Raw genomic sequence first — 13596 nt, 5'->3', positions numbered from 1 at the left:
CTTAAATTAAAATTAAAATTATAATTATAATTATAATATATATATATATATATATATATATATTTGTGAGAGAGAGATTGATGAATGGTATATGAAATTCGGCCAGAACTCGTTCCAATTTATAGATGTGGCCAGACATTTGCTCCCATGCGAAAAGAAACCGAAACAATCGGTCAACAGTTAGTTCTTCAGTAATAAGAACTATATGTGATGTGATTCTATGGTAAAATTTGGTAACCAGCTGTCTTTTTTTTTTTTTAATATAATACTCGTATATGTTTACATGTTTTATCCTTATGATAATAGTATTTTTTATTTTTAATTATTTTCATACTTTGCTTTCATCTGCAGGAATAAATTCAAGCTGTTTTCCAACTATTTGGTGCCCTATACTCAAAATCCTTGTTTTATACATGAGCAAGGCTTTCCCCATATATGAGATGTAACTTTAATATCTTATGTACTGATATGCAAGCATTAGCTGATAGTTTGTTTAAATTCACCATGTAATTCATCTCTAAGTTTGTTAGTTTGCATAATATAACGGATTAGTTCATGGTGGAAATTTATCGTTACTCGACTTTGTGAAACTGAAGGATTCACTTTTGTTGGACTACATGCGTCTACAACACATGATATGGATGATAAAAGCTACATATCTACAACATCTTTTCTTGTGAATTGAATACATACACATAGTTTGGTTTTCTAAAATACATCTCTGTTGTTTCTTGCCATTAACATGCCATCTTTTATGGTAACCTTGTTCTCACATATATAGTTTTTGTTTTTCTTAGTTCTTATACTTATGCAACCATTAGCTTTATGTTCAAGTTATCTGTCTTTTTTCGCTTTCATGTGTTCCTTTGCGTCATTCTCTTTGCAGTTGTTTATATGCGTTTTTAATATTCATAACTTCTCATTGGATGCTTTTATGTGTTCATCAGTTCATCAAAGAGAATAATGAGGACAACACGTGTACCACTTGTGCCTGGACATCATGGTCATGAACAAGATATTACTGTAAACAATTCAGAAGCAGACAACGTACCCTATTCTTATAACCAACCCATGAATTTGGAGGAAGGTAATCAACGATTCTAAGTTAATACCTTAACTGAACCCAGTTCATAGATAGATTGTATTTAGTATTTTGGGGGCTAATGGTGATGCTGATTGTTGAGTTATATTCTGGCATTTTGGTGTCGTAATCTATTTTTTTTTTTTATTCTTGTGACAATCTAGTCTCTTGGTTGTCTAAACGCCAACCTACACTCTTACCTATTTTGTTTGAACCATTTCACCTTTTAGTTAACCTTGCTATCTCACCTATTTGAGATGACCAACCAAACATGTTTTTGGCAATTGATTTGCAGTAGAACTGTCTAGGTTGCAGATTTAATCTATTCGGATGTTTTAGTATATTAGTATTGGAAACTTGTGTAAATATCGATTTATTGCAAGGAGTTGAAAATAGGTTATTATCTTGGTGTGGACGGTTCTTAGCATACTGTCCATAATTTATCCATTAATGTTATAAGCCTTCAAGTGGACCAATAAAAAGAAGCTGGTTTTGGTAGAGAGTAGACTCACTTTTGACAAGTACTAATTTTAAATCTTTAGATAATGTGAGTTCAGTAAGAGAATTAGTTTTGTTTACTATATAAAATGACTTTTGTTGTGTGATAAGTTTTTTTTTGTTTGATTTACATTGGCAGCTACAACATTATGGAATTTGATATGGGAGTCTAGACTGCAGTTTTACATTCTGCAAAAGCTCTTGGTCAAGTCAAATCAAGGTGACAGTTTTTCATGTTTACGAGTAAAGTATAGTTCGATTTATACTTTTTTGGGCCCAAATGAAACGAGAAATTTACATTGTCATTCGTATCATGTCGTGGTCCCAAAATGGTTAGAATTTGACTTTAATGTGTTAAGAATTTGACTTTAATGTGTTTGACTATATATTTTATGAAATCTATTTTTTTTTTTTATTTATTTTTTTTTTTTTGCTAGATCATGATTCTCTGATTAAGTTAAACTAATGACAATTTGATGCAGATCCATGGTATTTTATAACATATTAAAATGGGTACCATTCAGTGTTGTGTTAAACTTATGTGTTTATTTACTATATTCTAAGTTAGCAGTATCTTATGTATTTATTTACTATATTTTAATTTAGCAGTATCGAAATCTGCACTTCCGGAATAGGTCGGTTGAGAAAAGTTGTTGTCGAGATCAGTATCGCCTCCTCGACCACATTCTGACCCTGCGTACTCTAAAATTGTTTTTCAGTTGGCCGCCTTATGATGAATGATTCAGTATTTTGAAGGCTCGAGATAACAGAGCAGTTTGGAGATGAAAGTATGGAACTCTCGATATTGATGGATCACACACGACGTGGTTCGAGTTTGATAGATGGTCAAGGAAAGGTAATGCTTCATGGATATGTTTTTCATTATCATGCTTCTAATAAGTTTTATACGTAAAACTAAGATTGTATGTTGTTGTTTACTTGTTGCTACTAGCTTTACGAAATTATACAATAAGTCTGCTATTGTTGATAAATTAAAGAAGATAATGAATGGTGTATGTATATTCTACTATATGAGCTGTAAATCACAGTTAAGGTTATTTATTAAGTTTGTGATTTTTTTTATTAATTACACACCATTAACTTTTTATTGCAATTCTATCCCCTGGACCAGTGTTATTTGTTTGAAACAAGAAAAGGACTTGCAGGTGTATCATTAGATGCAATTAAAATAGCAAAAGATATTGGGAATGTTTGGAAAGAAGAATTAAATCAGAAAAAGAGGAAAGTTCCTGCTCATAGAAGATGCATTTCAACTTTCTAAATAAGTACATGTGATTTATATATATTAAAGATTAAAGATTAAAGAAAAGAAAGGGATAGAATAGAAGAGTAGATAAGCCCATCTCCAAAGACAAGAGCCCAAAGAGAAATTTTTAAGGTATGGGTTATCTTGTATTTAGGATGATGAGGCTCTTTTTGAGTTACCTATGTATATTTTGAGATTTCAGTTGATTCGTTTGTTTGTTTGCTTTTTTGATATACTTTAAAGATGTTTTGTTATTACCATATGACAATATATAATGTTTTGGTTATTTTAAGATATTTTGCTATTACCATTTGTAAAAGAAAAATAGATAATCTGATACTCAATTCTTTCCGTATATTTTTTTCACTAATTAGTAATTACTCCTTAAGTTATCCAATAATCTGATTTACCAATAACTAAAATGTTAATTATCCAATTATTACGTTAGCGAAATGACCGATTAAATGCAAACAATATTGATGTATAACATGTTTTGCTCTTATAATTATATTAAACGCATAGTCAATAGTCAAAACGCAAATCCAAACACACCCTGACATTTGAGGTCAAAAAACATTTTCGACATTTCTAGAAAAGTAGACACATTGAACTCCAACTTTGTTTTTTTAGAAAGACAACTAATAATTTAACACTACGCATATCGAAACTCATTACTACGCACAGTGTTCATTTCGTATCAGTAGATTGCAACTAAAATTTCGTTACAATATCTCTTCATCTGTATTTATAATTTAAAATAATACTACGTACTACATTACTACGGATTATTATTGTCAAAAATTTTAACAACACTGATTATAATTACAATTTATTTTTTTATTGAAAATCTATAAAGTTTTTGTAATTATTACCTATCAAATTGTTACCCAAGCTGGCATCCTTGTTAACTACTATGTGCAATTTTGACCAGTAAATTAACTTAGAGTATTTGCAATTGTGTCAATTTGATTGTCCATTAGTCTTGAGAAAATCATCAAGATTAGTATAACAAAAAGTGAGAGTTTTGTCATCAAAGAATGCAATTTGAGGTATAATATTTACCTCAATTATTTAATCTTTAAGTAGATTATTATTATTATTATTATTATTCTTTTTTTTTTTTAAATATTGAACTTATAGTATAAAAGGGGGTATGTTGTAAAGTTGGTGTTTGGTGTCGTATTTGGGTGATTAAAGGACCAAAGGCTTCAGTGAAATTAGTATATAAGAGTAATAATAATAATTAAACTGGTGAAGGCTTAGAAGACTACTATTTATTGAAATTTCATTCCTGGACCGTTGATATGTTATTATATATTTTATCAGCTTTAATCCTGAATTATTTCATCTTAATAGTCATGTTTTTGCTCAATATCTTAGTTTTGTATGCAGCAGGTTACGGGTATCAAGGAGTCTCAACTTTCAGATTTCAATGTATTTGAACAAAATTAGTTACTTTGTAGGTGCAGTTAACATGCATTCAATGTATGTTATCGTTAAACACCATTCAATGTATGTTACCACTTATCAGTTAACATGCATTCAATGTATGTTATCGTTAAACACCATTCAACGTATGTTACCACTTAACAGTTAACATGCATTCAATGTATGTTATCGTTAAACACCATTCAATGTATGTTACCACTTATCAGTTAACATGCGTTCAATGTATGTTATCGTTAAACACCATTTAACGTATGTTACCACTTATCAGTTAACATGCATTCAATGTATGTTATCGTTAAACACCATTCAATGTATGTTACCACTTATCATATGAATATTAAATTTATATTTATTTATTTATTTATTTTTAAATGCTTCAATGTTATTATTTATGATGATAAACATTAATTTTTAGTTTTTTTTTTTTTTTTTTTTTTTTGAATTTATCACTTAATAAGATATTATACATATGATGTATTGTGTTTAAATATTATTATTATACACATGATGAAAGTTAGCGTCTTGAAATTATATCTCGTCAGAGATTATTATATGAATATCAAATTTATATTAATTTTTTTAACATTTCAATGCTTCAATATTAATTTTTTGTCGCTAAATTTATTTTTTAGTGTATTTTTTAAAAAATTTATCACTTAATATGTTTTCATACATCTGATGAATGTTATCGTGTTCCGAGATTATTATTATACATCTGATGAATGTTAAGGTGATTTGAGGTTATTATTACTATCTTGCCTAGAAAAATTCTTGAATGAGTGAATAACTACTTTAGAAAATGATGTGGAGTATAAGATAATACAAAAGAAACAAAACAATGCATAAAATGCCTAATAGTTCCCATCTAGAGTAGAGCAATAAAGATAAAGATGTCAAAATAGCTGTCCTTCGTTGTTCACCACAACCTTTTACATAAATACAATGAAAATGGTCACACAGAGTTTAAGTGTTTAATACTAGTAACACAACTGGGCGAGTAGGTAATATCAATACTTGAAAATCTTTGAAATCAACAAAGTAGCCACCTTTGTTAAAATACTTTGAAATCTGAAAGTTCAGACTCCTTGCTACCTGCATACAAATCTAAGATATTGAGCAAAAACATGACTATTAGGAAAAAATCAAATGATTCATTATTAAGCCGATAAAACATATAACATATTAATAAAATAGTAGGGTAAATGCTTATACACCCGCAAATAAAAAGTTAGGGGACGCACCTGGGAATAAAAGAGGAACCAAGTAAATATGAACATCAACCGACAAACACATAGTAGATGTATGAGCACACATCTAAAAGGCTTTTATATAAATACTCAAGGTTCAAGATACTAGTTTGTAGCTGAAATTTAAAAATACAAGCTTTAGATGAAAACTATATGTGCATATTCTTCTCAAATATTGAAGTCCTGAAGCTAATAAACAATCAAGCACATGTCAGACTTGATCCATATTCAGATAACCTTGGGAATAAATCCTTTTGAGTTCTCATATGCACATCATACTACTACTAGTTATCAAGTTTTTAGCAATACAACAAAATAAATCATCAATTGGAGATCTAAATATTCATTAGTTCCTACCGAAACTGTAAATGAATGTAACTAATTTATTGACCTAGTTTGTCATTATATTTCATAATAAGAAAGGTAACGAAAATCATAAGAGTAGCAAGATACGCAACACCTATTTCGAATTAATCTCGACGTGACCATATAATTTTACTATATCTATGCACAATGAATATAGATCATAAGAGAATTTGTTTGCAACCATGACCAAAAGGTTTAAACTTGAAGAAAATCGACATCATGGTAAACAAGAGTACACAGGCAAAAAAAAATAACAACAAATGGTAACACATTTGTTCCATCATGACAATTTAAGAGACATATTCACTTTAGTTTGGGTTATAAAATGCAAAACAAGAGTCTAGAGACCACTATGAACTATAAATGCAAATGGAAATGATCATATATGAACCTATAAAAACTTCAAAAATATATCTTTACGAGATTCCTGTGCGCATTTGAGTATTAAAAGGTTTGGATAAAAATATAGACAAAAAGGCATTAGATAATAGATATAATTAGTGGAAAAATCAGTGGGATTAATATTTCAGTACCGAAATTCTAAAACTGGTTATACAGGAAGCAAAAGTATTGACATTAAAAGTAAGGAACTCAAAGTTTTTATTGTACAATAATTCACTTAGACATTTCATCAAACACTATGAGTGCATAAAAGAAATCTAAGAATTGACAAAAACAATTTACCTTGTCCCTTCACTGTTATTTTCGAAACTTGATGAACCTGAAAACAGCTTGATGAACATCCTCATTGACTTGAAATACTTGCGGACTACACATAGGTTCACCATCAAAATCAACTACAAATGCAGTTGTGAATGAAGAAAAATAGAAAAATATATACGAACATAAATTGTGTAAAAATTAATAGTAGTGACGATGATAATGATTTTGTGATATTGAATTTGATGGGGATCTCTAGAACATACAGTAAAATTAGCGCCCACGGAGTTTAGGAACCTTTTTTATGAAAAACCTAATCAAATTCATCAACGAAAATCAATTCAATACTCACTCTACTTGAATGATCAATTTATGATTAAATCGTCAATGAATTTGATGATTAAATTGATAATGAATCTGTGATTTTGCAACGTTGTGTGTTTGACGAACATAAACAGTCGATCAAGTTATTTTTTCCCTTTATTATTTGGTGTCTTAAAATTAAAATGAATTATCAAATGACCATATTACCTCTCCGCGTTTTTTAGATACGTGGTCCGAATTTACTTATCCCCTTATCCCTATTATGTTACTTATCCCTTGATCTCTCCTATATATATATATATATATATATATATATATATATTGAAAGGACCCGTCCTATTTCATCCGGACAAAGTCCACATCGATTACAAACGATTCACAATAGTTGGTTACAATCGCAAGGTACTTGACTTCTATATGATACATTTTACAAACATTGCATTCGTTTTGAAAAGACAAACTACCTTACATCGAAAGTTGACGATATGCATACCATTTCATAATATATCTAACTATAATTGACTTAATAATAATCTTGATGAACTCGACGACTCGAATGCAACGTCTTTTGAAATATGTCATGAATGACTCCAAGTAATGTCTCTTAAATGAACAAATGCACAGCGGAAGATTTCTTTCATACCTGAGAATAAACATGCTTTCAAGTGTCAACCAAAAGGTTGGTGAGTTCATTAGTTTAACATAAATAATCATTTCATAATTTTAATAGACCACAAGATTTCTTATTTTCATTTCTCATAAACATACGTCCCATGCATAGAGACAAAAATATCATTCATATGAATTGAACACCTGGTAACCGACATTCACAATATGCATATAAGAATATCCCCATCATTCCGGGATCCTCCTTCGGACATGATATAAATTTCGAAGTACTAAAGCATCCGGTACTTTGGATGGGGCTTGTTGGGCCCGATAGATCTATCTTTAGAGTTCGCGTCAATTAGGGTGTCTGTTCCCTAATTCTTAGATTACTAGACTTAATAAAAAGGGGCATATTCGATTTCGATAATTCAACCATATAATGTAGTTTCAATTACTTGTGTCTATTTCGTAAAACAGTTATAAAAACAGCGCATGTATTCTCAGTCCCAAAAATATATATTGCGAAAGCATTTAAAAAGGGAATAATAAAACTTACCTAATGTATTTTGTAGTAAAAATACATACGACTATATTGAACAATGCAGGGTTGGCCTCGGATTCACGAACCTATATCATTTGTATATTCATCAATATACATAGTTGTAATCGAACAAGTATATATAACTTTATTAGTTTTATCCCTCTTTATATTAGTAGTACATATATGTCTCATATATTCATTTTGTGTATAATATTAATTTTGTTATGTTATATGTATAAAATATATCATTTTATTAAATATTCATTAATACGTTATATAGTTCTAGTACATCTATACAAAATGTTATTTTATAATTACTTGATGATTATGATAGCATAGGTTTTATCAAAAAAATTATGTATCTTATATATATATATATATATATATATATATATATATATATATATATATATATATATATATATATATATATATATATATATACATATATATATATAGTTATATTTATTCATACATATAAGTATATATATTTGTATATATATAAACATTAGTTACATTTATAAGTCACAACCTATAACTATACTTACTATTTTACTAATGTTCTATTAATCCATATTAAGCTATATATTATTATACACTATTCTCATTTATAGTCGTAATATATTCTGTACCTTAATATATGCCAAGTTTTTATGTAACTAACATTTACGCTTTAAGATTATATCATTCGTTATATATTAAAAATAAGTTCATTTAGAGTTTAACCTTATGCGTCTTCTATACATCAATATATATATATGTATATGTTACATATAACTATATATTTTTACTCATCTCAAATCCAAATTTTCAAGCTATCTTATGATATTATCTCATATATATTATAAACTTTATGTACTAATCAAATTACTTATCATACAAAATTTACATTTCATAATATCATCCTTAACAATTACAATAATAATAATAATGTAACAATGATAATAATAATAATAATAATAATAATAATAATAATAATAATAATAATAATAATAATAATAGTAATAATAATAATAATAATAATAATAATAATAATAATAATAATAATAATAATAATAATAATAATAATAATAATAATAATAATAATAATAATAATAATAATAATAATAGAATTTGTAAACTACCTCAATAAAAATGAATTCCAAAAACATAACAGCCCCTGGACTCGAACCCGGGACCATAAGCTAACCCGACACACCCTTAAACCATTGAGCTGTTGTGACTTTTCTGATTATGCTCTCACCCATAAATATATAACTGAACCTCCACTGTTTCTTCTTCTTCTTCTTCTTCGTAATATACATTGTTCAGTGTACAAACCATACCCAAAATAGGTTTATTGATTTTTTTAAGATTAAACACAGATACAGAAACATTTAAAGGTTTTGTTAATTTATTTAAAACAGAAAAATAATTAAAAGAAATCCAAGAATCTCGCTGATGAACACGTAAGAACTCAAAACCAAATTCGAATAATTTGAAATCATAACAGATAAATCTCGTTTGTTTTAAAACATGTAAACGACACTGAAATGGCAAATGATCTATTTAATTAATCAAAATCAAAGTAAGAATCAAAATTTAATTAAAACAGACCTTAAAATATACGGTATGAAGTCAAGATCAAAATTCGAATTCCAACTTGTTTTAGAAAAAACTTATAACATGAAAAAAGTGGGAAAATATTCGTAAAAGCTTTCTGGTTCGTCAATTGTTCCTAAAACATTGAATTAAGTTTGAATTTTTCGATGAACACTTGCTTTGACTTTTTAAAAAAAAAGTTTGACTCGAAAATTTGATCTTGATAATAGAAATTGATCACTGAAACTTTCCAGATAGTTTTATTGAAGCATTTCTAACAAAGTTGCATTATTAGAATTCTAACTTTGTTAAGGAAACCTGATTTGGCCAAAAAGTTTAAAGGCAGGGGACGTGCGAGAGTTTTAAAAAAAAATTCAATTTAATTCATTCAATAAATTTGTAGTAATTGATAAATGATAGTAGATGTGAAAGAACTGAATGAATTTCCTAATATCACTTGATCAGATGAATTGATTTATACGAAATTTATAGTCGACAGTTTTTAATCAAAAACAGAATAAAAAAATAAAAAAATAATTGAGAGGGATTGAGACCTACAACTGATTCTTGTTTGGATGCAGAAAAAAAAATTCGCTGTCTATTTTAGATTGGAAATAAGAGTACAAAGCTTGATGTTGATACATAACAATTTTGGTACCTTTACACCTTTTATATATATATTATTATATTTATATTAATAATAATAATATTTATAATAATAATATTATTAATATTATTAATAACTCTAAAAATAATAATACTGATAATAAATAATAATTATATTAATTATTATAAAAGTGATAATAATAATATCTTTAAATGGTAATAATAATGATTTGTATTATATATAATAATAATAATGGTTTTATTGATTTCAACATCATAATATTAATCACAATTTTACTACTAACTAAATTAATAATGTTATTAATAATGATAACAATAGTTTTAGTAATAATGATATAATGTAACCAATTTTGCATCTTTATATTATGTATAATAATAGTATTGATTATTAATATTAATATTTATATTGATTTTTGTGACGACCCGGGAATTTCTGACTAAATTTAAACTTAATCTTTATATGATTTCGACACGATAAGCAAAGTCTGTAATGTGAGTATCAGAATTTTTGAACTGTTTACATGGATAACATTTACTCTTCGACTATGTTCGATGATTCACGAACGATTGTGTGTAAATAAATATGTATATATATATATATATATATATATATATATATATATATATATATTAAATATTCAAATGTGTTATTATATAAAATAAGTATTACATAATTAATAATATGCAAGGTTAGTATATTAAATGTAATTACAAGTTAAGAATTAGTTGTATTAGTAATATTATTGTTATTTTCAATACTAATATTAATATTAGTATTATTAGTATTATTATTATCATTAATGTTATTATTAATATTAATATTATTATTATAAACATTATGATTAATAAATATCATCATTCTTGTTATTTATAATACTATTATTATTTGTATTAATAATATTAAAAGAATTATTATTATTATTATATATATTTATATTTATTAATTATTAATATTAATATTAATGATATATAAAAAAGGATAGTACACAGACAGTTTCCTAAATCAGTTGCAGATCACTCTCAACTTTTATCAATTTTTGTTCTTGTCTACAATTTGTTATCTGTCAATTTCAAGGTACATTACAGAATAAAATTTATTCCTTATATAGATATATGCATTTGAGAAAGATAGAAAACCAAAAATAAGCTCGACACTCTGTACATTCATCTTTTTCACCATATTTTGATTTCGAATGAATTTCCAAAATGTAATAATGCAGTCTTGTTAGGAATCGTCTATCTAAACTATCTGTAAGTTTTCAATCTTCAATTCTTTCTATCAATTTCTAATTTGAGAGTCAAAGTTTTGGTTTTCAAAGTCAACTAAGTGTTCTTGAATCAAATTCGAGTTTGTTTTGATATCTCCAGTTAATTTGATGATCCATAAAGATTATAGGAATGATTTGCAACACAATTCATGTTGTAATCATTAGGGGTGTTCAAAATATCCGAATCCGAAATCCGAATCCGAATTATCCGAAATCCGAATCCGAAAATATCCGAAAAATCGGATATCCAAAAATTCGGATATCCGAAAATCGGATATCCGATTTTTCGGATTCGGATATCGGATGGAGTTTTTAAAATTTTCGGATATTCGGATATCCGAATATCCGAAAATTTCTAAAAAATCCGAAAAAATCCGAAATATCCGAAAAATATCCGAAAAATATCCGAAATATTCGAAAATTATCCGAATATCCGGAAAATTATCCGAAAATATTCGAAGTTCTTCAAAAATATCGGATATTCGGATAATCCGATATCCGAATCCGAAATTTCGGATATCCGAAAATCGGATATCCGAAATTTCGAATTCGGATTTCGGATGGGGTTTTTCACTATCCGAATTTTCGGATATCCGAATTTTCGGATATCCGAATTTCGGATATCCGAATTTTCGGATATCCGAATTTCGGATATCCGAAAATGAACACCCCTAGTAATCATAACCTATAACACTCTTAATCTAAAAATCAATTTTTGAGTTCTTCACAGTAATATACACTAACTTAAATTCGAAACAAATTTCAAAAACTAAAAATGCAGAGTTGTTAGGAATCATTTACTTAAACTTCCTGCAAAATCTCAAGTTCCAATTCTTAATAACGAATTCGAATTTGCGAGTCAAAGTTAAATTGTCAAAAGTTAACTGTTTTGTTCTTGGAGAAATTAGAGCTTGTTTTGATGTTTTAAGTTAAATTGATGATTTTGATAGATTTTAGGAATGATTTGAAACATGTTTCATGTTGTAAAGATTGTCCAAAACGAACTCAAAATTGAAAACAATTTTTTTTTTTCTAGCTACCAGCAAGCAGTAGGATTTTTTGTGTTTTTTTTTTTTCTCATTTTTTTTATATCATGAACACATTTTTTTTTTGTTTCATGTTGTTTACAAGTCATAAATGAAAACCCGTTCGATTGTTGTTGAGTTTTTGCCCCCGTTTGATTTTAAACTTGGTGAAGAATATGATGAACTAAGATGAAAGAAATACTAGATATATATGTTTGGGTTGCCTTATAAGTCAGAAAAACATGGATGGCAGAATGGTTAAGGGTGTTTGCGGGTGGGCGAGAGGTCTCAAGTTCGAGCCCTGTTTGGGGCAGTTTTTTTTAGAAAAGCTCTTTGAAGGTAGTTCTCATTTCTAAAATTAATATTATTATTATTATTGTTATTATTAGTAGTAATATAATTATTACTATTATTATTACTAAAATAAGAATTTATGATCATTTAATAGTATTGTTATTATGATTGTTATTATTAGTATTATAAATATTATTATCACCATATAAGTATGATAATCATTATTATCATTATTATTACTAGTATCATACTATTAGTATTATTATTATTACCCTTAGTCAGGTATTTCTACGATTATTAATTTTGCAAAACAAAAGATATATATGTAAATATATTATAACATAAAATATACTAATATTACATAAAAATTATGTTTCAACTAATATTATTGATATAACATTAATTAAATATCAAATAAGTATCATAATATATTATAAGAATAATTAATACATAACAAATATATAAACTTAATTGATTTATACTATAATGTGTTAATACTTGATATAGGTTCGTGAAACCGAGGCCAACCCTGCATTGTTCAATGTCGTCATATGTATTTTTACTACAAAATACATTATAGTGAGTTTCATCACTCCCTTTTTAAATGCTTTTGCAATATATATTTTTGGGACTGAGAATGCATGCGCTTTTATAAATGTTTTATGAAATAGACACAAGTAATCGAAACTACATTATATGGTTGAATGATCGAAATCGAATATGCCCCTTTTTATTAAGTCTGGTAATCTAAGAATTAGG

General features: G+C 27.2%; 1 protein-coding gene and 1 long non-coding RNA gene across 6 annotated transcripts; one reads left to right on the top strand and one right to left on the bottom strand.

The window, feature by feature from the left end:
• Nucleotides 1–282: 282 nt before the first annotated feature.
• On the top strand, nt 283–2893 carry LOC139872717 (uncharacterized). 5 transcript variants are annotated; one of them, XR_011767147.1, is made up of 5 exons: nt 283–442; nt 948–1087; nt 1719–1799; nt 2299–2435; nt 2746–2893. XR_011767147.1 is itself a non-coding variant. In XM_071860643.1 (4 exons), exons 1-4 carry the CDS (start codon nt 297–299, stop codon nt 2331–2333), a joined length of 402 nt encoding a protein of 133 aa, XP_071716744.1. In that variant the 5' UTR covers nt 283–296; the 3' UTR covers nt 2334–2649. The 5 variants fall into 5 exon arrangements, 3 of the variants coding, with proteins under 3 accessions (XP_071716744.1, XP_071716753.1, XP_071716759.1); XR_011767146.1 differs by having other exon boundaries at nt 2712–2893; XM_071860643.1 differs by lacking the exon at nt 2746–2893 and having other exon boundaries at nt 2299–2649.
• Nucleotides 2894–5151: 2258 nt separating this feature from the next.
• Nucleotides 5152–7021, bottom strand: LOC139872709 (uncharacterized). Its single transcript, XR_011767141.1, has 3 exons — nt 6593–7021; nt 5537–5658; nt 5152–5387 (listed from the first exon to the last, which is right to left on the bottom strand). It is a non-coding gene; the product is annotated as an uncharacterized lncRNA (long non-coding RNA).
• Nucleotides 7022–13596: the final 6575 nt, after the last annotated feature.

Source organism: Rutidosis leptorrhynchoides, chromosome 1 (genome assembly GCF_046630445.1).
Source record: "Rutidosis leptorrhynchoides isolate AG116_Rl617_1_P2 chromosome 1, CSIRO_AGI_Rlap_v1, whole genome shotgun sequence".
Lineage (NCBI taxonomy): Eukaryota > Viridiplantae > Streptophyta > Magnoliopsida > Asterales > Asteraceae > Rutidosis > Rutidosis leptorrhynchoides.
The sequence above is the reverse complement of the archived record's forward strand: the minus strand, read 5'-3'. Positions and strand labels throughout refer to the sequence as shown.